The sequence below is a fragment of the Ascaphus truei genome, chromosome 3, assembly GCF_040206685.1.
Source record: "Ascaphus truei isolate aAscTru1 chromosome 3, aAscTru1.hap1, whole genome shotgun sequence".
Lineage (NCBI taxonomy): Eukaryota > Metazoa > Chordata > Amphibia > Anura > Ascaphidae > Ascaphus > Ascaphus truei.
The window spans coordinates 420668980-420692194 of NC_134485.1; the positions used below are offsets into that span (position 1 = coordinate 420668980).

The 23215-nt window shown below is 49.6% G+C and overlaps 1 protein-coding gene across 3 annotated transcripts in view; it reads right to left on the minus strand.

Annotated features, from left to right (window-relative positions):
* Positions 1 to 595: 595 nt before the first annotated feature.
* Positions 596 to 23215, minus strand: part of LOC142490443 (sialidase-3-like) — a 52505-nt gene continuing 29885 nt past the window's right edge. For all 3 annotated transcript variants that reach the window (XM_075592761.1, XM_075592758.1, XM_075592759.1), the window contains 2 exons: positions 12389 to 12603; positions 596 to 2302 (listed from right to left, as the gene is read on the minus strand). In XM_075592761.1, coding sequence (XP_075448876.1) covers positions 1343 to 2302; positions 12389 to 12586 — 1158 coding nt within the window. In that variant the 5' untranslated portion in view covers positions 12587 to 12603 and the 3' untranslated portion in view covers positions 596 to 1342. The remainder of the gene's footprint in view (positions 2303 to 12388; positions 12604 to 23215) is intronic.

The window sequence follows — 23215 nt, forward strand, 5'->3', positions numbered from 1 at the left end:
GGCCGCGGGATTTCCCTGATCAGGGAGAGAGCAGGGCTGTGGCTAGGGAGCAGGGCAGCTTCCTGCATCCTGATTGGCTGCTGCTGGCTAATGCAGCCAATCAGAAGGAGGTTTCTGGAGCCTGAGGGTTGAACCAAGGAGAGGAGGAAACAGCATGGAGCAGAGAGATGTGTACGGGTGTGTCTCCAGAGCGTTTGTCTCGAGCGTGTGTCTCTTGAGCACGTCGCACCTTTTACCATTGTGTCCAGTATTTTTGGAGACTCCACCTGGCAACCCTACTCACACTCAATCTCCCTCTCTTTCACTTAACTCCACCCCACCCCATATTACCTTGCTTTGTGGGCAATGTGGGACAGGGGCGAAGCCTCAAGTCTCACTTCGGTGGTAAGCTGGGGCCACGCGGGCGGATGCAGAAGTTGGGCTGGTATATGGGTACATCAACAAGAGGGGCTTGGTGGAAGGGCTCCCCGCAGCAAACAAAGGCCCCGACAGCCTGACACAGAGGTAGGCCGGACCCCTGGCCATGCCCAACTTCCAGTGCTGGCCAGCCGTGGCACCCCCCTCCTCCCGGCTCTCAGGCTCCCCCCCTCCCGGCTCTCAAGCCCCCCTGCATAGCGTTTTGCAGTAGTGTAGTTATGCCCCTGGATGTGTGATACTTCTCTAATGATGTGTGATACTACAGTATAACGATGTGTGATACTACAGTATGATGTGTGATACTACAATATAATGATGTGTGATACTACAGTATGATGCGTGATACTACAGTATAACGATGTGTGATACTACAGTATGATGTGTGATACTACAGTATAATGATGTGTGATACTACAGTATGATGCGTGATACTACAGTATAACGATGTGTGAAACTACAGTATAACGATGTGTGAAACTACAGTATAATGATGTGTGATACTACAGTATAATGATGTGTGATACTATAGTATAATGATGTGTGATACTACAGTAAATGAAGAAGCGCTGATTGCTTTGTGTCCACGGGCAGCAGTTTGTGATATTACAGCACTTTTTCTGATAGTGATTGTATATTAATGTGTGAGTGGTTACATAAATTGCTTTCCTTCTATGACATCACCATCTGTTTTTTTTCTGAACACAGAAAGGAGTTTGGGTATGAATATGCAAAACACCTCAAAATAGAAAACTTTTAGCTCCCATAATCCTTTTACTCTTATTTTCCTTTAACCTGCTGTATGACACAGTTTTTATGTCTATATCTTGGAATGGACGTTGAAACCAAAGGGACCGTGAAGTGTTAACAGGAGTAGAAGACAAGCACCTCATTTTAGATGAGGCTGTTTGTTGATCTTACTTTTAAGTCATTTCCTAAATCTTGCAAACAAGCTTTTCTTCTTCTTAATGTTTTCCAGAACATCTTCTAAAGTAAACAGACAGAAATTGATCTCCTCATGCAGGACTTTTTCTCCACTTTCAAATAAGATGGCAAATGTGTTAGCATCTTGGCAGTCAGCAAGGTCTGAATAACCACTGGGACCATCGTAAATAACCCAAGGTTTGGACCAGGACTCGGACAGCAGTGGAGTCTTATTTAAGTGCACCCCAAGAGCTTCACAAGCTTTCTTTGAGGGGTGTGAGAACAGAAGCCAATGACTGTGCTCCTGCCCGGGTTGTTGTTCCCCTAGAAAGCTAACAATACTCCCTTGACATCCGCCCTTCGTCTCTTTCAGCTTTCTGCTCTTCTCCACAAACTTGAATTCTCCACCAACGTTTAGGATTATCGCTTCCACCCTTTTATCACCTGTGGATCGTGCATTGCAGTAGATCATCTTCTTGCTATCCTCACACACAATTTCCGCCAGCTCGCATTCACCGGTCTCATACTTGCAGATGCGCTTGGATACGCGCCACCTGTGGCCCTGGTCTTCACTGTAGAGGTAAAACGACTGTGGTTTAGCAAACCACCAACGTATCATCCAATACTTAGCAACGTAGGCATAGGCGGGTATGATGAGTTTCCCAGACTGTGTCTGGATGCCATGTCCCGGAGCCATGAAGAAAGTGGCCAGATTTCTAATGCCACTGGTCACCTCCTCTGTCATGTTTGTGATGGAGCTCCATGTTTTCCCAAAATCCCTGCTGGTGACGTAGCACAGCTTGGTGGCGTTCCCCCAGGTTATCATGTGGTCCTCAGTAATCCCATCTGGTATGCAGTTAAAAAACAAGAAAACAACTTTACTGTTCCCTTCGTAGACAGGGCAGGGGTTCATTGTACGATGTTGCTTCAGAGTGGCTTCATGTAAACTTTGAAGACCTTCCCACTGAGGACAAAAAGAATATTAAGAGTTATATCTCGCAACACTTTCCTGCGCATGTGAAAACGCAGACTGGTATTTTGTACTCTTGGGGATGGAATAATAAAGGTGGGATCTAAGTGAATGCACAAAAATATCTTCAGAATTTGAATGTGGCTGGCTCTGCGCCGATGAAATACACAGTGGTTACGGTTTCTGAATTTGTCCACAGCGCTGAAGCACTGAAGAGATCAAAGCATCAATCGGGTTCCAGAGATATCAGCTGGTTTATCTGGTGGACACAATACGGCTGCAGGTGTCAGCCCCAGTCCAGAGGCCAATAGCAGGCTACAATGTCATTGGGAATATTGGGAGATAATCTTGCAAGGTTCTATTGGTCATATAGGTTATATGCCACCCTTAGGCAAGTACTAATAAAGACGCCCCCTCCCCCCCAAAAAAAAATTAGATAGAAAATTGTTCTCCCACCAAAAAAAAAAAAATTCCCCCCAAAAATGTTAAACAAATTTATTTTTCCCCTAGATAGGAAGCAGGGGGTCCCCGGAGCTGAACCGCATTAATTTTGGCATTGGGTACCCCCTGCTTCCTGGGATACTTACCTCCTTAAGGGTGCCTGTACCTGCTGCTCAAGTTTAGCTGGCCCATCTCATAGGCGGCATCCTATTGGCCCATGTGACCTAAGGAGGTAAGAACCTCCGGAAGCAGGGGGGTCCCTGGAACCGAGATTCATGCGGTTCAGCTGCGGAGACCCCCTGCTTCAATCCTACCTGTTAAAAATATGAAATGTAAAGAAAAGGAACGCAGCAGTGCTGCTACACTCTCCCTTTTGCCGGCCCCTGAGACATGCCGCCCCTAGGCGGTGCTTTACCCTGGGTATGCCGGGGGACTGGGCTGCCAGGAGGGATTCATCAAGGTCGGATTACTGCAATATAGCCCAAGTAGTATAACATAAGCAATTGTGAGGGGACAGCTGCTGTGAGCAACAGAACTATTACTTTTGTATAATAAAAAATGAATGTGTTTTTTTTTTTAAAACTAAATCCAGTGTAATTATAATCTCATCTGATTGCCCTACACGTATTGCCCTACACGTATTGCCCTACACGTATTGCCCTACACGTATTGCCCTACACGTATTGCCCTACACTTATTGCCCTACACTTATTGTCCACCGCTTTTATTTGTCTGGCAAATGATAACTGCATTTCTTCCACAAAAGAGCAAAGAAAAAATGTGGGGATGAACAAATTCCTTGCACATAAGGCTGAGATTATAGTGGGCGTGCGCCTCTCGCCCGAGCAATGGGGAACTCGGCTTCCAGCGGGGTTATAGAGAGTGAGGGGGAGGGGCAGTCTTTATTTCTTTCCCTTATTCTGATGGATTTATTGAAGTTAGTTTGTCGTATGTTAATGCTTATGTATACCTATCTGTAGGAGTGTTGTCATGGAACAGGTATACCCCTGTCTACATTTCTGTTTCACCCCCCCCCCCCTTTTCCTCGCAGCCCTGCTTGTCAGCTTATTAGTGCCAGCTGTATGTGTTTGGTTCTGCACACAAAACACAGTGCCATTTCCCCTCTCCCAGCAGCTTGCTGTGTAAAGATGCAATATTATTGCAACATGTTGTAGCTTCCCCAGACACTCCTGTGAGTTGCCATGGCAGCCCCAGCCTTTCTCTCAAATGGGCTAGTCTGCTTTCTCCCCCTCTGCTCTGCCCACAGATGGTCTGTCCCCAGACTATCTCACTACCCAGCTTTCATTGCCATTTCCTTTCCACCATATTCCCTGGACTCGTGAGTACCTCACTGTAACCCCTGTAATGGTGCTGCAGGATTATCTTTTCACCTCCCTTTACTACTGAGCACACACAGAGATTTAGACCTACACCTCTACACAAGCAACTGTATTTACCTGCTTTCCCCAAAATAAAGTAAGAAAAGAAACAGACCTTGTCGTGCTTGGAAAAGAGGGCGAGATGACACTATCTGAGCTAAGTCATCACCACGTGACCCTCTGGCTTCCAGAATAGTGAAAAGATATCGTGTGCCTTACAGACACTTACAGGAGCTGCTACTCCAGACTCCATTATATACAGAGCGGCCTCTACAGCAGTACAAGCAAGCAGCTTACACAGCTAATACAGAGCAGCCTCTACACCACACAAAGGAAGCACCAAGTAGCTCAAACTGCAAGCAGCCTGCAGCCTTAACAGACAAGCAGCAGCCTAAACTGCACAGCAGCCTTGCAACATACAGTGCTTCTTACACAAACCTAACTGCCTTTTTCTCTGTCTGAGTTCACCCTCTGCACAGCCCTATAGTGAGGAGCCACCTTCCCACCTACCCCTGCGCACGTTCCCACGGCCAGCGCCATCAAGGGCCATGCCGCCGGACACCCGCCAGGACACGGGTCAGAGCCAACGGACACCTGTGAGTACAGCTACCCCTACGCTGCACGCTGCAGGACACCGCTCGGCATCATCTGAGACAGACGCCCATCGCTGACAAGGTAAAAGACCGCACGCCACACGCACTGGCAAAAGGCCTACACACACCTGCAGCATGGCAGAACTCAGAGCCTCACCAGACATCACGCAGGAAAGTGAGAACGCCGTGCAACCGCAACAGGTGCAGGCAGGCGCAAGGCCCAATTGACAGTCACACTGACACAAAAGGCCCGCGAAAAATATGAGACTGACATTGAAGCGCACCGCGCTAAATTAGAGTTGGCCTTTGAAACAACCGCACTTGGGGTATGCAATGTCGCCGGCGCTGGCAATTCTGTACAACAGCTCGAGCAGGCAATAACTCAATTAAAGATAGATCACGCACGCTACCAAGAGCTGTCAGAGGCATACGTCACTTACTTGGCCAGGGCTAATACCGGCGAAAGCCTGCAAGAAAGGGACTTACAGCACAATATTGACTTGACACGAGACAGCCACGTGCGAACCGCCATCGTAGACGCCCAAAGCGAGAGAAAAGAGCTCCTCCTGGAGACCGCATCGCAGCACTCGAGCACATCCAGGCACTCATCAAGGTCAGCAAGATCAGCACAATCCAACGCGTCCAGCGCAAGCGTAAGCGCTACCAAGGCGCGAGCCACCGCAGAGGCCGCACGCGCCAGGGCCGAATATGGTCGGAGAGAGGCAGCCGTAAGGATAGAAAGAGCGCGCATAGAAGAGGAGGAGCAGAATGCTGCCAATGCCGCCGCCACTGCTACTGCCGCCGCTGCCAATGCCGCCGCTGCACGTAAAAAGGCAGAATTGGACGCGGACCTAGAAGCTCTAAGCAAAGAGGAGGACGCCGCTGCCGCCATAGCCCAAGCTGAAGTCCTAGAAGCAGCCGCGACACAGGACGGCGGGGAGCAACCGTACAGACGGATTGCCTCAGAGGATCCAGTCCGACGCACTGAAGACTACGTAAGGAGCCTCTTCAGTGTAAACACCAGTGCACCATCTCAACACGGATGGAGCGACTCCACAGACACCGCAGACCCGCTAGGACCACTAGGAGAAGACGCTGCTCCATCAATGGCACATGCTGCCTGGGATAGCCACAGCCGCAACAGTGATCCACACGCCAGCACGCACGCAGATGCACCACAACAGGCTCGCAATCCAGGTACATCCACGCGGGAGAAAACAGCCCCTCACACTAGCCAGCAGCCATCACGCGTCCACGCCAAGGAAGAGGCGACCGCACAAACCGTCCCAGCAACTACCTCAGAACGGGACAAACACGCCGATGCCTCAGGTCTGACAGACATAGCCAAGTACATGATCCGGCGCGACCTGGTACAAGCTCATCTGCTTCGACGACCGCCCTGAGAACTACCGGACGTGGAAGTTCACGTTCATAGACGCAATCAACAGCTTGGACTTCTCAGCAAGGGAAGAGCTCAACCTGTTAGTCAAGTTCCTGGGGAACGATTCCAGAGAGTACGCAAAAAGACTGCGGGCAGCGAACGCGCATCAACCCCAAGTAGGTGTGGACCTAGTGTGGGAAAGGCTGGAAGAATCCTACGGCAGCCCCGAAGCAGTCGAGGATTCGCTCTTCAAAAGAGTCGAAAGCTTCCCCAAGATCACAACTAAAGACTACTCGAAGTTACGAGATCTTGGAGACCTGCTGCAAGAACTGGAGTTCGCAAGGAAAGACCATTCCTTAATAGGTCTCAACGTCCTAGACTCAGCTCGTGGAGTGAGACCCATCCTGGAGAAGCTACCCTTCAACCTCCAAGAGAAATGGATCTCACAAGGCTCCAAATACAAAAGGGAGAAGCAAGTCGTCTACCCCCAATTCTCAGTTTTCTTGAGCTTCATTCGCGAAGCAGCAAGGACGAGGAACGACCCCAGCTTCTTCTTAGGTGCGCAAACCACATACAGTGCAAGCAGCCTGAGGAGCGAGAAACCAGCGACGAGATATGGTAACCCCCAAACACCCATCTCGACCCGCAGGACGGACGTGCCTCCCACGACCCAAAATACTCCCGATCAGTCGGTCGCCGGAGACAAGGAACCAAGGGACCCAAACAGGGAATGTCCCATACAGGGAATGTCCCATACACAAGAAGCCACACCCACTCAACAAGTGCTTTGGGTTCAGGATGAAGTCCCTAGAGGAACGCAAGAGGTTACTTGGAGAATTCGGAGTTTGCTTCAAGTGCTGCGATTCCACGACTCACCTAGCCAGGGACTGTAAGGAAGAGATCAAATGCACAGTGTGCGAAAGTGACAAGCACGTGACAACGTTACACCCAGAGGCGATGACACTCCACCAACTCAAGAACTCATCCTCCGTAGCGGAGCATGGCGGGGAGAAAGAAGGAGAGTCAACATCCGTCACATCTCAGCGCACTGAGGTATGCGGAAAAGAAGGTGACAAAATGTCCTGCTCCAAAATATGCCTTGTCGCAGTGCACCCCCAGGGACAACCTGAGAAGGCTATTCGGATGTACGCAATCCTCGACGACCAGAGCAACCGATCGCTGGTCAGGTCAGAGTTCTTCGACAGGTTTAACATACAAGACGGTGCTTCTCCTTACACTCTCAGAACGTGCGCAGGGAGAATTGAGACCACAGGGAGAAGAGTGAATGGCTACACCATATGCTCAATAGACGGCAAAGTGAACATGCCCCTTCCCACACTCATCGAGTGCAACCACATGGCCACAAACAGGGACAAGATACCCACACCAGACGTGGCACTCCATTACCCCCAGAGAGATATATGACAAATAACACAGATACAACACAAACAGTGATTCCCTGGCGCACTATCAGATAATAAACCTGACGAATTGGAGTAGTCCCATGAATCAAAAGATGATATAGAAGAGATCCACAGTCCACAATGTCCCGTTCTTTTACACTGGACGCTTGTCTGGAAATACAAATGAAACAACCATTGCGCAGTACCCTATGGTCAATGTTCCACACCCCCACCGTTGCTATCTACTTACTTAAAAATAGATAAGAATGGGCCTCAAAAGGTTTCTTTAAATCTCCACACGATTGGCTCCAACTGATTCCTGCTGCTGGTATCACGATTTACACTTCCAGCATCAGCATCACCATACCGATTGGGAACAAAAAGGGGCACCAATAGTGTAACACTATAACATTTATTATTAAAAAAAAGGACAAGCATAAAAACATGCACTCACATGCCAGAATGCCCTATGCGTGTCCTACAACGTGCCGTCCACTTCACATGTAAGGATGCCGAGTGATTGCAGGAGGAGGCAGGAGCCGGCGTGATTCCCCGTTTCGTGGCCGCGACTCGGAGCGCCTAGTCCCTCCTCCGATGACGTTCCCCGTCAATCAACCTCCTTTCCTTCCACAGGGTCTGCACGTCGCAGCACGTACAGCAAGCTCCACCCTACGCGCGTTTCGTGACTCTGACGTCACTTCTTCAGGGGTATGGAGCTGTGGGGGCACTTAAGGTGTTTTATACCTTTGTGCAAAGCTGACATGGGGTTCCCATTGGATGAATGTCTGATTGGGAACTCCTACTAATTGTCCACTTGTTGGCTGATAACAGGCAGTTCGTGTGTAGCAGGTTTAACCACTTCATGCCTGGACAGTCAATAGCACTAAATGATCACATTCTAGCATGCTGTGAAATACTTTACAAAGACAAAATTGATACATCAGTGCCAATGCATCTATTAAAATACATAAGTAAAACTCTAATAATTATAGAAATAAAAAGTATTTAGCAACCTTGTGGCTTATTATTTCAATGTGCGAGTTGGCTATTTATACTAGCTCACTGTCAATGACAGCATATAGGACTCAGAGGTGGAAGGAGATTACTTTAATTGCAAAAATCAGATAACCTGGTTAGGCAATACTCAACAACAGCAGTATACAGACCTAACTGTCCCTCAGAAATGCTGCCAGGTCAAATTCGATGTTGAGTCCTTTCGGGGTTAAGGTTTTGAGGGTATATATCCAGTAGCTTTCGCGTCTGGATATAAGATTGATTTTATCGCCCCCCCCTCCAATTCTGCTTAGGGCAGTCAATTCCTTTGCAGATTAACCCTTCCGGATTTTGTCCATGTTTATTTTTAAAGTGACTGGAGACACTATGTGTCTCCAGACCCTTTTTGATATTATAGACATGTTCCGCAAGACGTCGTTTCAATGGTCTACCTGTTCGCCCTACATATTGTAGTCCACAAGGGCACTCTAACAGGTAGACCACAAAAGGAGTCTTGCAGGAAATGAATGATTTAATGGGAAATTTAATACCTGTAACATTAGATTGAAATTGCTTGCATTTACTGCTGTACCTACAGCCAATACATTTATCACATGTAAAGAATCCGTCCAATTCCTTAAGCCACGTTGTACTTTGTGCTTTTGTGGAATTAAACGGACAGCTCGGGGATAGTTGAAGCTTTAAATTATTGGCCCTTTTGAATACTATTTGGGGGTGTTTAGGTAATATTGATTTAAGGATTGCATCCCCCTGTAGTATACTCCAATGTTTTCTAATTATTTGTGTTATTTTGTTTGACATCCCATTATATTTGGTTATGAAGGGGATAAACTCTACACCATCTGGTTGTTTTGATTTCTTATTGTCCATACAGATAAGGTCATTTCTATCAATGTCCTTTACACTCTCTAAGGCCTTCTCAACCATGTTAGGATTATATTCTCTCTGGATGAATTTATCCTTAAGATCATTGGCCTGCATCTCAAATGTTTCTGGTTGAGAGCAATTCCTTTTAGTTCTTAGGAACTGGCCCTTGGGAATATTATTAATCCATCTATGGTTGTGATGGCTAGATGCCAAGAGATATGTGTTGGCATCTACTTCATCGAATTGAGACCACAGGGAGAAGAGTGAATGGCTACACCATATGCTCAATAGACGGCAAAGTGAACATGCCCCTTCCCACACTCATCGAGTGCAACCACATGGCCACAAACAGGGACAAGATACCCACACCAGACGTGGCACTCCATTACCCCCACCTCAAAGGAATAGCCAACCACATCCGGCCGGTGGAACAAGGCGCCAAGATCCTGCTGCTGCTCGGTAGGGACATCATGAGGGTACATAAAGTCCGTAAACAGCATAACGGACCCCACAACGCGCCATACGCCCAAAGACTTGACCTAGGATGGGTGATAGTGGGCAACACGTGCACCAACAAAGAGCACGGGCAAGACTACGTTGACGCCCGCAGAACGGTGGTGACAGAATGTGGACACGCATCTCTCTCTGAACCATGTCTTGGCCATCTCCAAGTGACCGAAGGGCCAAGTGAAGAGAAAAGACAAGGTCATACCCCTGAGACCAACAAAGACATCCTCACGCCGATGGGATGCGACAATGGCTTAGGATGCTCAGCAGTCCAGACAGCCAAGGATGATGAGTCGATTCCACCGAAGGAAGAGAGTAACCTCCCAAAGGTGACCGACAAAGGGATCGTCCAAAAAACAACAAACAATCAGACAATACTCCCGCGAGCAATGGCACAACTAAGACGTACAGTTGTTCCTCTCCACAGAGTATCAAGCAACAGAGCAACCAACTGCCACGGCTGGCATAGCCGCAAAAGATTGCGCCCCACTGGTGAAGCCACAGTGTCAAAAGGACTGTCCCCTCACACATCCAAAAAGAGACAGCCACAGAGACATTTCATAAAGGGTTTTACTAGGGCAAAAGAGACCGTTCTTCGTTACGTCGGGGGAGACAATAACCTCCTGATGGCAGTAAACAAAGAAACACAAAAGCGTTTCACCAAACTACGCGGAGATGTTCTCGTGCAAGAGAAATGTACCGATGAACTACGGTGCACAGCATTCCAGACAACAAGGGACGATGACAAGCAAACACCATCAAGGGAGGATAGAGGATTCCCGAAGTTAACAGTCAAGGAGCTCTCTAAAGACGGACTAAGCAGTTGGGTGACTCCGCTACCAGTCCGTTCACCAAAAAGACGCCTCCTGAACAATAGAGAACCTGTCATCTCTAGGCTCACTTCGCTCTGCCGCAACCCACAAAGGGAGCCGGAGATCAAAAGCAACTTTGTGGCCTTCATCCAAAAGATATTCCTTACCGGCCACGCAAAGCCAGCACTTCTAATGAAGAAAGGTGAAGAATGTCGGTACCTCCAATCACCTGGGGCCTACCACCCTCAGGAACCCGATCAAGTCCGGGTAGTGTTCAACCCTAGCGCTCAGCTCCAGGGAGACTCCCTGAACGACGCCCTCCTCACTGGACCAGACTTGACGATCAGTCTTCCAGGGACATTAATCCGCTTCCGCATGGAACCAAAAGCCATCTCCTCCCGCCAAACGCCAGGTGATAGGATGACAAACTACCATGACTGGCACATCCACGAGGTGATGCACTCTGTAGAGAAAACTACAGAGTCAAAGGGACTGTTCTCTCACAAAGTTGAAAGGAAACAGTGCCAGAGACTCTTACAAAAGACATTGTGTTGCATCAAGCTAACCAAGAGCTGTGCAGCCACCCGGCTTCCCTTACTGGAAGGTTGGCCAAAGAACTTTAACGCCAGTGGTACCGGCCGGTATCACCTTGCTATGGGAATATGGACTTTTGCATTGTTATATTATGTTTGCATTGCACATATGTTCCACATAGCCTGTTATATAGTGGTATCTACAGATACCAGACGGGGAGTGTCATGGAACAGGTATACCCCTGTCTACATTTCTGTTTCACCCCCCCTTTTCCTCGCAGCCCTGCTTGTCAGCTTATTAGTGCCAGCTGTATGTGTTTGGTTCTGCACACAAAACACAGTGCCATTTCCCCTCTCCCAGCAGCTTGCTGTGTTAAAACACAGTTTCCTCGCAGCCCTGCTTGTCAGCTTATTAGTGCCAGCTGTATGTGTTTGGTTCTGCACACAAAACACAGTGCCATTTCCCCTCTCCCAGCAGCTTGCTGTGTAAAGATGCAACATTATTGCTACATGTTGTAGCTTCCCCAGACACTCCTGTGAGTTGCCATGGCAGCCCCAGCCTTTCTCTCAAATGGGCTAGTCTGCTTTCTCCCCCTCTGCTCTGCCAACAGATGGTCTGTCCCCAGACTATCTTACTACCCAGCATTCATTGCCATTTCCTTTCCACCATTTTCCCTGGACTCGTGAGTACCTCACTGTAACCCCTGTAATGGTGCTGCAGGATTATCTTTTCACCTCCCTTTACTACTGAGCACACACAGAGATTTAGACCTACACCTCTACACAAGCAACTGTATTTACCTGCTTTCCCCAAAATAAAGTAAGAAAAGAAACAGACCTTGTCGTGCTTGGAAAAGAGGGCGAGTTGACACTATCTGAGCTAAGTCATCACCACATGACCCTCTGGCTTCCAGAATAAGTGTACAGTATATGCATGTCTCATGTATGTATTTGTGGGGGGTATTCATATTCAGGCATGTGTTTTGGCTCTCAAAATATTTCCGTTTAAAAAGAAAGGCTCTTCTTCCATGAAAGGTTGCAGACCCCTTCCCTAGTGTATAGTACCATAGATTCATCTTGGATACAAATACACTCACAGTTCAACACTACACCACACAAACTCTACTGATAGATCTGCATGTAGATTTACCTTCACATATCCAGTTTTGTACACTCCTCTCCTCATGACCAGGTATTCCGCACTCACGTCTGTCTCGTTTCTCCGCTTCTCCGCGAAGGCCAAGAACATGTTCTCCTCTTTGACGTAGATGAGTGAAGGAATCCTGTACACCGGCCCATTGGATTCCATCTTGAACAGGGTCGTTCTTTCGGGCAGTGCAGACTTCATGGCTTCTTCTATTCTCACTATATGATAATAATTAATAGATTAATAATTATATAATAATAATAATAATATAATCCACACCACAGACTTCATTCAGCAAACTAAACAGAACCAATAATTGTTCTATAATATTGTATCATACAGCTGAATACAGAAGAATTTCAGGGGAACTGGCCTGAGTTATCTCTCGCTGTTTGAAGCCCATGATTTACAGTACATAGAACCAAGAATTTTCATATTCCTTGTGTCATTCACTTGTGGTTGTGACATACAGTGGCAAAAAAACATTTGTGAACCCCAATGATAATTACGGAAATTCCATCATTTTCCATGATAGCCTTACCATAAATTTTTTCTTAGATATCCAATAGGGTTTATATTAACCAATTCCATGTCTTTGGAAACAAAATGACGTACGAATTAGACAAAGAATGAGTAATTAAGAGTCAGGGTATGTGCAAAAGTGAGTGAAACCTGTTTTTATCAGCTAAATTAAAAGAGATAATTAGAATCAGGTGTTTAAATAATTAGGTAGATCTTCAGGTGGGAGTTTGGGAGGCCCGACCGTTTATAAAGATCAGAAACTTTGTGAGTTTGGTCTTTTATATACAGGTGTGGAATCAAGTCATATCACGATCAAAAGAAATCTCTGGGGACCTCAGAAAAGTAGTTATTGATGCTCACCAGTCTAGAAACAGTTATCAAACCATTTATAAGGATTTGGGGCTCCACCAATCCACTGTCAGACAAATGGAGAAAGTTCAAGACCACAGTCACTCTCTCCCAAGAGCACCTAGATGATCCACAAGACTTCTGGAACAATATTCTCTGGACAGATGAGGCAAATGTAGAACTTTTTGGCCTCTATGAGAAATGTTATGTTTGGGGAAAACCAAAACTGCGTTCGAACAGAAGAACTTCATCCCAACCGTCAAGCATGGTGGTGGGAGTGTGATGGTTTTGGGCTGCTTTGCTGCCTCAGGACCTAGATGGATTGCCATCATTGACACACCCATGAATTATGCATTGTATCAGAAGATTCTATAGGAAAATGTCAGGCCATCCATCTGTGAGCTGAAGCGAAAGTTGGTCATGTGCAAGACAATGATCCTAAACATACAACCAGATCTGCAAAAGATTGGCTACAGAAGAAGAAATTCTGTGTTTTAGAATGGCCTAGTCAAAGTCCGGACTTAAACCCCATCGAAATATTGTGGCAGTAGCTGAAGTGAGCTGTCCATGCAAGGAAGCCCTCAAATGTCCACCGAGTTGAAGCAGTTCTGCAAGGAGGAATGCGCCAAAATTTCTCAAAACCGAGGTGAGACTGACCAGCAGTTACAGGAAACGCTTAGTTGAAGTCATTGCTGCTCAAGTGGACACCACCAGGCACTGAATCTAAAGGTTCACATACTTTTTCACACATGGATATTGAATGTTTAATCATTTGTGGAGAAATAAATGTTGAAAAAGTATCATGTTTTTGTGTCATTTTTCTGATTAGATTATCTTTATCTATTATTAGGACTTACATAAAGATTTAATAACAATTTAAGTTTGAAATATGTGAACATCCTAAGGGATTCACAAACTTTTTCTCGCCACTATCTACGGCCAAGCTTATTCTTTATTTAACAGTGAGGCCCATATTTACTAAGCACTGTTACTCCATAACACACCTTCTGGTGCCCGAAGTATGTATGTTTCAAGCTCACTTTAATGTATATACAGGTATGTATGTATATTTTTCATTTTATAGCGCCAACCAGGTAGCCAGCACTTCACCAAAATGGTAAAGTGCTGGGTCACTTTACCATTCTTACAAACATTACAATACAATTACTATACAATGAATATAATACAAATTATTGTATCAAAACATAAGTGTAGCCTGGGGACGGAGTCCTCGCCCCTAAGAGTTTATAATAATCAGCACGTGAGGAGACTGGCAGGGACGGTAGGAGTAAATTTGAGCGCATGGGCTGAAAGGTGTCGTATGGAAAAGCACCAATTAAATATATATGGACAATATCCATTGAACTTTTCCTATTCATGAGCTGCTTCTAATTCTTCTTGCAGTTGAAATGTACAGCAAACTAGTAGCTCTAAGGTTTTCGATTTCAGGAGGGCCGACTTTTGAGATATGGGACATTATATAAAGGAATCTTTGGCAGGGGTGGAGGTATTTGGGCGGGGTGCAGGAGCAGTGGGAAAAGCTAAAAGGTGCAATATTACCGTTAAAGCCACAGACACTCTATGTGTCACACAGGTTGGTAGAAAGCCGATACAGTTGCCATAGTTGGTGGCAGCTTTTGTAAAAGCTAAAACATACAGTAGTTCTTAGGAAATATGAGCAGACTCCGCGGAAATAGGATAGAGAACTATATCAGGTTAGGCAGGAGAAGGCTAAGCAAATAATCATGTCAAAGGCCCAGGCAGAAGAGCTCAGTAAAGAAGGGGGGTAAAACCATTTCTAGGTGTATAAGTGACAGGATAAAAACAAAATGGAGATTAGTAAGTCGAATGATAGAAAGGAACAGTCTTGTTGAGGGAGAAAACGTTATAGCAGACCACGTAATAAGTAGTTTTTCCTCAGTTTTCACAGCTGACAATGAAGGGAACGGATCACAGTTTGCTAACGGGAATACAAAGGGAGAAGCGGTGGACAGAAGTATATTTATTTACAGAGGACAAATTCGAATTGGAACAGTCAAAACTGAAAGTGGCCAGATGGGATACATTCAAGATTAAAAGAGCTGAGTGGTGTGCTGGGAACACCAGTAGCAGAAATATTTAACCAGTCACGGTTAACAGTTGTACAGATGAGATGGTGCATGATATACAGCAGCGGTGCACGCTAAATTGTCCAGGGGGTCGCAGGTGATTGCAGAGGTCCCGCGCTCTTCCCCAAGGCATTTAAATTAAATGCCGGGGGATCGCGTGAGGCCTCTGCAACTCAACTTACCTTGATTCAGAAGGCTGCTGGGACGTGTCGCCATGGCAATGCCGCGTCTTTTGATGCCGCAATGCCATGTGACGTCACGTCACATCACATGGCCTTCACCATGGCAACGGGTCACGTGGCGGGACATCATGTGACACCTTGCGTCATTTGAGGCCGGCACAAGAGGTGCAGGGGGCGCGAGCACAGGGGGGTGAAGGCAGGGGGGGGAGCAACTCTAGTTTGCGCACCCCTGATCTACAGCATAAGGCTTATCAGGAAAGACCACAAGACCTTAATATGTACAGCCTAGAGGACAGAAGGGAAAGAGGGGGAGTAAAATCGAAACTTTAAAATAGGGGTTCAACAAAGTACAGGAGGAAAGCATACTTCAGAGAAGAAGTGATAGAGTAAAGGGTCGCACTCTGAAGCTGGGGGGGGGAGGCTAAGGGGAAATGTGAGAGAGCACTTCTTCATGGAACGGGTACTGGAGTACTGGAATAGCCTCCCAGCACAGGTGGTAGGGAAGGGAATTCCAAACATGCTTGGGATAGACATAAGTCTCTCCTCAATATGAAACAAAGTCAAGGATTCAATCATTCTGAGGTTTTACAGCACATGGAACAATGGGCAGACACAGTGGGATAAGTGCTGTTATCTGCCGCACAAATCCTATGTTACCATCATGCCCTTTGTGCTTCTGCTCGGTATTTACTGTTCCATGTCTTATGTGCCTCCGCTTGTATGTTCATGTAGCCTGGAGCTCCCGTGGCTCCTGGAGACCCCCCTCCCCTTGAGCAGCTCGGTCGCGGGTGCCGACAGACCCGACGGCTGCTTCCAAGGGTGGGGGCTGGAGCAGGGAGCAGCGCGGCTTCTCCTGCCTGCGGCCGGTTGCCGGGGACGCGATCGGGCGGTTGCTAAGGCCGCGATCGCGTCTCTAAGGTCCCGGCGGCCGGCCAAGCAGGGCGCCGCCAATGAGGATACTGTTGCGCATGCGCAGGGATGCGTAGGCGCAGGGACAGCCCCCGAGACAGGGATAGCTCGCGCGAGAGCAGGGAAAGCTGAGGGAAGGTCGAGGCAGCCCGGGAAAGCTTGCGCAAGCGCAGTGAAGGTAGGGAAAAGCCCGCGAACCCCTAGCCTACCAGGGAAGGCTCTGAGCTGGGACTACATATCCCAAGAGCCTTTGCGAGCCCCATGTGACCCCAGGGAGCCAATAGGGCTTAGGAGACCCCTGAGAAAAGAGATACATTTGGCGGGCTTGCAGCACGTTAGAGGAGTCAGAGACCGGAGCAGCCCAGGGAAGGAGGTAGGGTACAGGAGTCAGGGACTCCCTGTACTAGGCCAGCACCCCCAGGGCTCGAGATAGCTCAGCTCCCCAGTAAGGTGAGTGTTGCCAGGGGCAGCCCTCGGGATAGGGACCCTGCCACTTACATTAGTGGGAGCTGGGAAAGGAAGGTTACAGAGAGTTGGAGTCAGGGTGCTGTAGGGAAGTAGGGTGCGGGGAGCGAGTGCAGCTTCTGCCCCATATAGGTACCTACACCCCAGGTAGGCCCCAACTCCCCACTAGGTTAGTGGGTAATTGCTGAGGGAGGCCCAAGATAGGGACGCTGCCCTTAGTGTAGTGCTGCATTGTCAGAGTCACGGCTGTCAGTGCCGTGAGGTCTGACAGGCAGGCACCTTGTTGCGCAGCACGTTGACTGCCAACCTCCAGTGAGCTACAGCTTGCTGCTGTAGGCGCTGGGACTAGTCAGAGAGTAGTGGGTCTGGAGAAGGGCTATAGCTGTTCTAGTCACCTTGAGGTAGCGCTAGGGGTAGGATGCCTGAAGGGATAAACTGGTAACTGAGAGCAGGAATTCTGGAGAGGATCTGCACTAGGCTAGCCAACAGTAGGTAGACGCCCAAGTACTGCATGAAAGAGTACTCTAGTCCATTCCAGATCACTTACCGAAGGGACTTGGGTAGTTGGGGGAGTGGGACAGGTCATTACCCCTGCAGGCCATAGGAGTTCCCCCAAGCCACTACAGGTTGCTGTACTACAGGGACAGGCCCTAGGTTAGGGTTCCTGTCACGTTAGTACTACTTAGATAGATAGGGACACAGCGGCTGCTGCTGTTCCTGTGGAAGCGGGTGGACCCACGTTGAGGTCCACAGAGACGATTCCAGAGTGGGACCGCCCTAGCGGTGCGCACATGCCGGAGTTCGCTTGGATAATCAGACGGATTCATCACACGTCTGACCCTTTGTGAAGATGCTGACCCGAGCACCGGAGTGCTCGGCAGGTATCTAATACATAAGTGCACCACCGGGCCCTTAGCTTAACTGTGACTGCGCAGTCACCCATTGACTCTCTGCAAGAGTGCGGGACATTGGGTGGGGATTCTCGGGACACTGGGTGGGATCACCTGGTGTTGGGGAAGCGTCCTGCGTGACGCAGTAGGTGTCTCCGCGAGAGAGGGACACAGGTTATATTGTGGTACTGCCGTGATATGTTGTTTGCATGTTAGTAAAGTCCTTAGTTATTATATACCCGTGTATGTGATTATTGTATTGTCCTGCGAGGAACCACTCCCCCTCTGGTGGGAGCCATCGCAGGTGGAGGCGCTGAATTGAGTAAGTGGTTACCCCTAGTATAATTGCCCCGGGTTCCCCGTGGCGGAAGCTCAGCCCTCCTGCGAGCCAACAGGTAACGCACCACACCTGAGTAACACCGTATGTTCCTTGCACCCCACACTATATCTGCGATTGGGGGGGGGAATACCCGTTACATTTGGAGGCGCTGCTGAGATCATGACCTGGGGTGCCCGGTATATTTTTTTCTAAATTGTGCTATTTTTGTTCGCCATGAAGAAGTCACGTGCTGATTTCCCGCCCGCGCGGGAAAATGTTGCAAACTGGCCGGGTTTGGCGGGAAACCCTAAGCTCCGCCCCCGCAATGTGAGTGACTCAGTGATAGAGCGAGCCCCTCCTTCAGATTCCACCAGGGGGAGCAAGTACTGTAAGCCTTCACCCCTAACTGCTGTCTCCATCAAAGAAAGTACTGGGGGCAAAGAAAATTGCTCACCGTTATATGGACTCTGGCCGACTAAAGCCGGGTGCGTATCCTTTTTGGTGTGCCCGTGTATGACAGAAGCGTTGAGTCCGTTGGGTAGTATGAACTTTGATGTTTTGACGTGCCTGATAAAGGGGCGGTTGGACGACGCGAACGAGGATGGGTGCCTGGAATGTTTCTGTAACCAGGGTGACTGCCCATGTTGTAAATTGGCCTGGGGACGCTTATGTGTCTGCTGCAGGGCGCCGACCCTGCAACCCGTGCTGCTACAGTCCACCAGGGGGAGCAAGCTCAGTGAACAGCGATCAGCAACCGCTGTTCCCACTAAAGACAGTACAGGTTGTAGAGAAACACACCCGCAGTTGTATGGGGCATGGCGGACAAAAGGAGGAAAAATACCCTTTCTTCTGTGCCCGTGCCTACAAAAGGATTTGAATCTATCTGGTGGTATGGACTTTAACCCCTTTAGGCTACCAATAGAATGGCGGGTGGCAGTGGTGGAGGATGACGGGTGCATAAGATGTGTTTGTGACCAGTGTGACTTCCCAGGTGGCAAACCGACCTGGGGTCCCAAGTGTGCTTGTTGCGGAGCACAGTTTCTAAAGCCTGTGCTGCTGCAGTCTACAGTCCCAGATCCCAAGCAGGAATCTCAGATGGCAGAACACAGAGATGAAGATGCTGTTACTTGCTCTACCTCAACCACGGAGGTGGAGGAGCTGACAGACAAGGCTGCCCTGGTTCCCTGTTGCAACCAAGCGGGAAGAACTGAGGCCCAGCCAGCTACGGAAAAGGACGAACCATCGGTGGCGATGCGCCTACCGGCGAACCACCCCAGCAGTGAGACAGAGGAATCACAGGGGGAGGTGTTCCCCCTAGAAGAAAGCTGTTCCGCCATGCGAGTGGACCAGTATCTACCACCTACCGTTCAGTTGAAGAGAACAGTCAGCTCTGTCGTGGTGTCAGGTGAAGCACCGCAGATACCTGACAGTGTTCCACAAGAAGAGAAAACCATTGCAAGCCAGCAGAGTGGTAAGGAACCCCCTTGCCCCCCACAGGCTCCGATGGAGGTGGCCGTGAAAAAGGTCAGAGTTACGGCTCCTGAACCGAGTGTGAGCCCGTGCGCTCCGACTCAAATGGTCCCAGGACCGGGATCCAACGCTCCCGAGTTTCAAGCCAGTAAGTGGACTGTCCCAGAAGTGCCGGGGACAGGTCCCGATACAGCCGAGGTGGGAACTGACAGCGTCCCCGAGGACCTGTTGGCTACCGTGAATCACCACAGTGGTAAGGTATCTACCCTTTACCCCCTGCCAGGTGAAACAGAGACTTTGAGGAAAGAGACATTGTCCATTGCTCGCTTCCCAGCGGAAGCCTCGCAAGTACGTAGGGACAAGGACTGTGTGGCGAGGGATTTAGTAAAAATTGCCTCCCTTAAGCCCAAAAGGGAGCGTGCCATTCGCCAAGTAGTGGACCGCGGAAAAGGTCCTGGCCGCCTGGTCTACCGCATCCATGCCGCGGGTGACCGGGTAAAGGTCTGCTTCAGAGACATGGTGCTACTCCTTCCACCAGGGGGAGGAAGTAGCGAGGAACCAGTGACTGTTGCCCTCCGGTGTGTTCTTCAAGAAATTTTTCTGGGGGAGGCTCACGGACGCAAAAGTGAGGTACCCCCACTTGATCAGTTAGGGGCACCCCACGAATGGTCTCAGCAAACAGCTGACGCTCAGCTGGCCTCGGGTATGGTATGTGAACTGTATTGTAACCTGATGTCTAAAGTCACCAGTGATAGGTTGTACATATGCCCTGCATTTTCATTGTATAACTGTGTACCAGGTTATGTCTGCCATCCAAGCGAGGTCGTTGGAGTTTCACCAGGGGGAGAGTGTAGCCTGGAGCTCCCGTGGCTCCTGGAGACCCCCCTCCCCTTGAGCAGCTCGGTCGCGGGTGCCGACAGACCCGACGGCTGCTTCCAAGGGTGGGGGCTGGAGCAGGGAGCAGCGCGGCTTCTCCTGCCTGCGGCCGGTTGCCGGGGACGCGATCGGGCGGTTGCTAAGGCCGCGATCGCGTCTCTAAGGTCCCGGCGGCCGGCCAAGCAGGGCGCCGCCAATGAGGATACTGTTGCGCATGCGCAGGGATGCGTAGGCGCAGGGACAGCCCCCGAGACAGGGATAGCTCGCGCGAGAGCAGGGAAAGCTGAGGGAAGGTCGAGGCAGCCCGGGAAAGCTTGCGCAAGCGCAGTGAAGGTAGGGAAAAGCCCGCGAACCCCTAGCCTACCAGGGAAGGCTCTGAGCTGGGACTACATATCCCAAGAGCCTTTGCGAGCCCCATGTGACCCCAGGGAGCCAATAGGGCTTAGGAGACCCCTGAGAAAAGAGATACATTTGGCGGGCTTGCAGCACGTTAGAGGAGTCAGAGACCGGAGCAGCCCAGGGAAGGAGGTAGGGTACAGGAGTCAGGGACTCCCTGTACTAGGCCAGCACCCCCAGGGCTCGAGATAGCTCAGCTCCCCAGTAAGGTGAGTGTTGCCAGGGGCAGCCCTCGGGATAGGGACCCTGCCACTTACATTAGTGGGAGCTGGGAAAGGAAGGTTACAGAGAGTTGGAGTCAGGGTGCTGTAGGGAAGTAGGGTGCGGGGAGCGAGTGCAGCTTCTGCCCCATATAGGTACCTACACCCCAGGTAGGCCCCAACTCCCCACTAGGTTAGTGGGTAATTGCTGAGGGAGGCCCAAGATAGGGACGCTGCCCTTAGTGTAGTGCTGCATTGTCAGAGTCACGGCTGTCAGTGCCGTGAGGTCTGACAGGCAGGCACCTTGTTGCGCAGCACGTTGACTGCCAACCTCCAGTGAGCTACAGCTTGCTGCTGTAGGCGCTGGGATTAGTCAGAGAGTAGTGGGTCTGGAGAAGGGCTATAGCTGTTCTAGTCACCTTGAGGTAGCGCTAGGGGTAGGATGCCTGAAGGGATAAACTGGTAACTGAGAGCAGGAATTCTGGAGAGGATCTGCACTAGGCTAGCCAACAGTAGGTAGACGCCCAAGTACTGCATGAAAGAGTACTCTAGTCCATTCCAGATCACTTACCGAAGGGACTTGGGTAGTTGGGGGAGTGGGACAGGTCATTACCCCTGCAGGCCATAGGAGTTCCCCCAAGCCACTACAGGTTGCTGTACTACAGGGACAGGCCCTAGGTTAGGGTTCCTGTCACGTTAGTACTACTTAGATAGATAGGGACACAGCGGCTGCTGCTGTTCCTGTGGAAGCGGGTGGACCCACGTTGAGGTCCACAGAGACGATTCCAGAGTGGGACCGCCCTAGCGGTGCGCACATGCCGGAGTTCGCTTGGATAATCAGACGGATTCATCACACGTCTGACCCTTTGTGAAGATTGCTGACCCGAGCACCGGAGTGCTCGGCAGGTATCTAATACATAAGTGCACCACCGGGCCCTTAGCTTAACTGTGACTGCGCAGTCACCCATTGACTCTCTGCAAGAGTGCGGGACATTGGGTGGGGATTCTCGGGACACTGGGTGGGATCACCTGGTGTTGGGGAAGCGTCCTGCGTGACGCAGTAGGTGTCTCCGCGAGAGAGGGACACAGGTTATATTGTGGTACTGCCGTGATATGTTGTTTGCATGTTAGTAAAGTCCTTAGTTATTATATACCCGTGTATGTGATTATTGTATTGTCCTGCGAGGAACCACTCCCCCTCTGGTGGGAGCCATCGCAGGTGGAGGCGCTGAATTGAGTAAGTGGTTACCCCTAGTATAATTGCCCCGGGTTCCCCGTGGCGGAAGCTCAGCCCTCCTGCGAGCCAACAGGTAACGCACCACACCTGAGTAACACCGTATGTTCCTTGCACCCCACACTATATCTGCGATTGGGGGGGGGAATACCCGTTACATTCAGATGAGACAACCCCTTGTTACTTAGCCGCTGTTTATATTCCCGACGTGTTGCTGTTTTTCAGGCAGGTGGGATTCCCACTTTACCCAACTTATTTAATGTATTATTATTTCCTGGTTTTCTAAGCTCCATACATACGGTGCATGAGCCTGCAGCGGAGTGGAGCAGCTGATATCTCATTGTCACACATGTACAAAGCTAAACACACACACGCAGGTTTATATAGTGTTACATACTGCTGTAATAATAAGCCAGTACAGCTCACATTTTATGCCACAGAGGTTTAACCCAGGGCGGCTGATGAGGGCAGCAACTGTCCTGGGCCCCGGCAGCTCCGGGGGTCCCGTCCGACCAATATATCAGAAGGGCCGATTCCCCTGCTCAGCAACCCGGGGGCCCAGGTCCCATACAGGCTGTACGCAGCCCTGGCATTACCCAACGGCTTCTGCACCATCATGACATTTTCAATGCAGTCTATAATTTGTACTGTAAGGCTGCGTCCAGGGTCTGCGCTTAGGCACTGACCCGTGCTGAGGCGCGCTGACGCTTCTCAGTGAGCCCCTGCAGCCGCAATGAGAACGGCTTTAGCCTGGGCTCGCGCACGCTTCCGCAAGCATGCGGAAGCGTAGGTCTTTTTCAAAAGATAGATTTTCGCGCTCACGGGAGCGCAGGGCCGGTCACGTGAGCGGTTCTCCCAATGAAGTCGAACCAGCTCTGTGACGTCACAGGCCGCCCCTCCCCCCCCCCCCC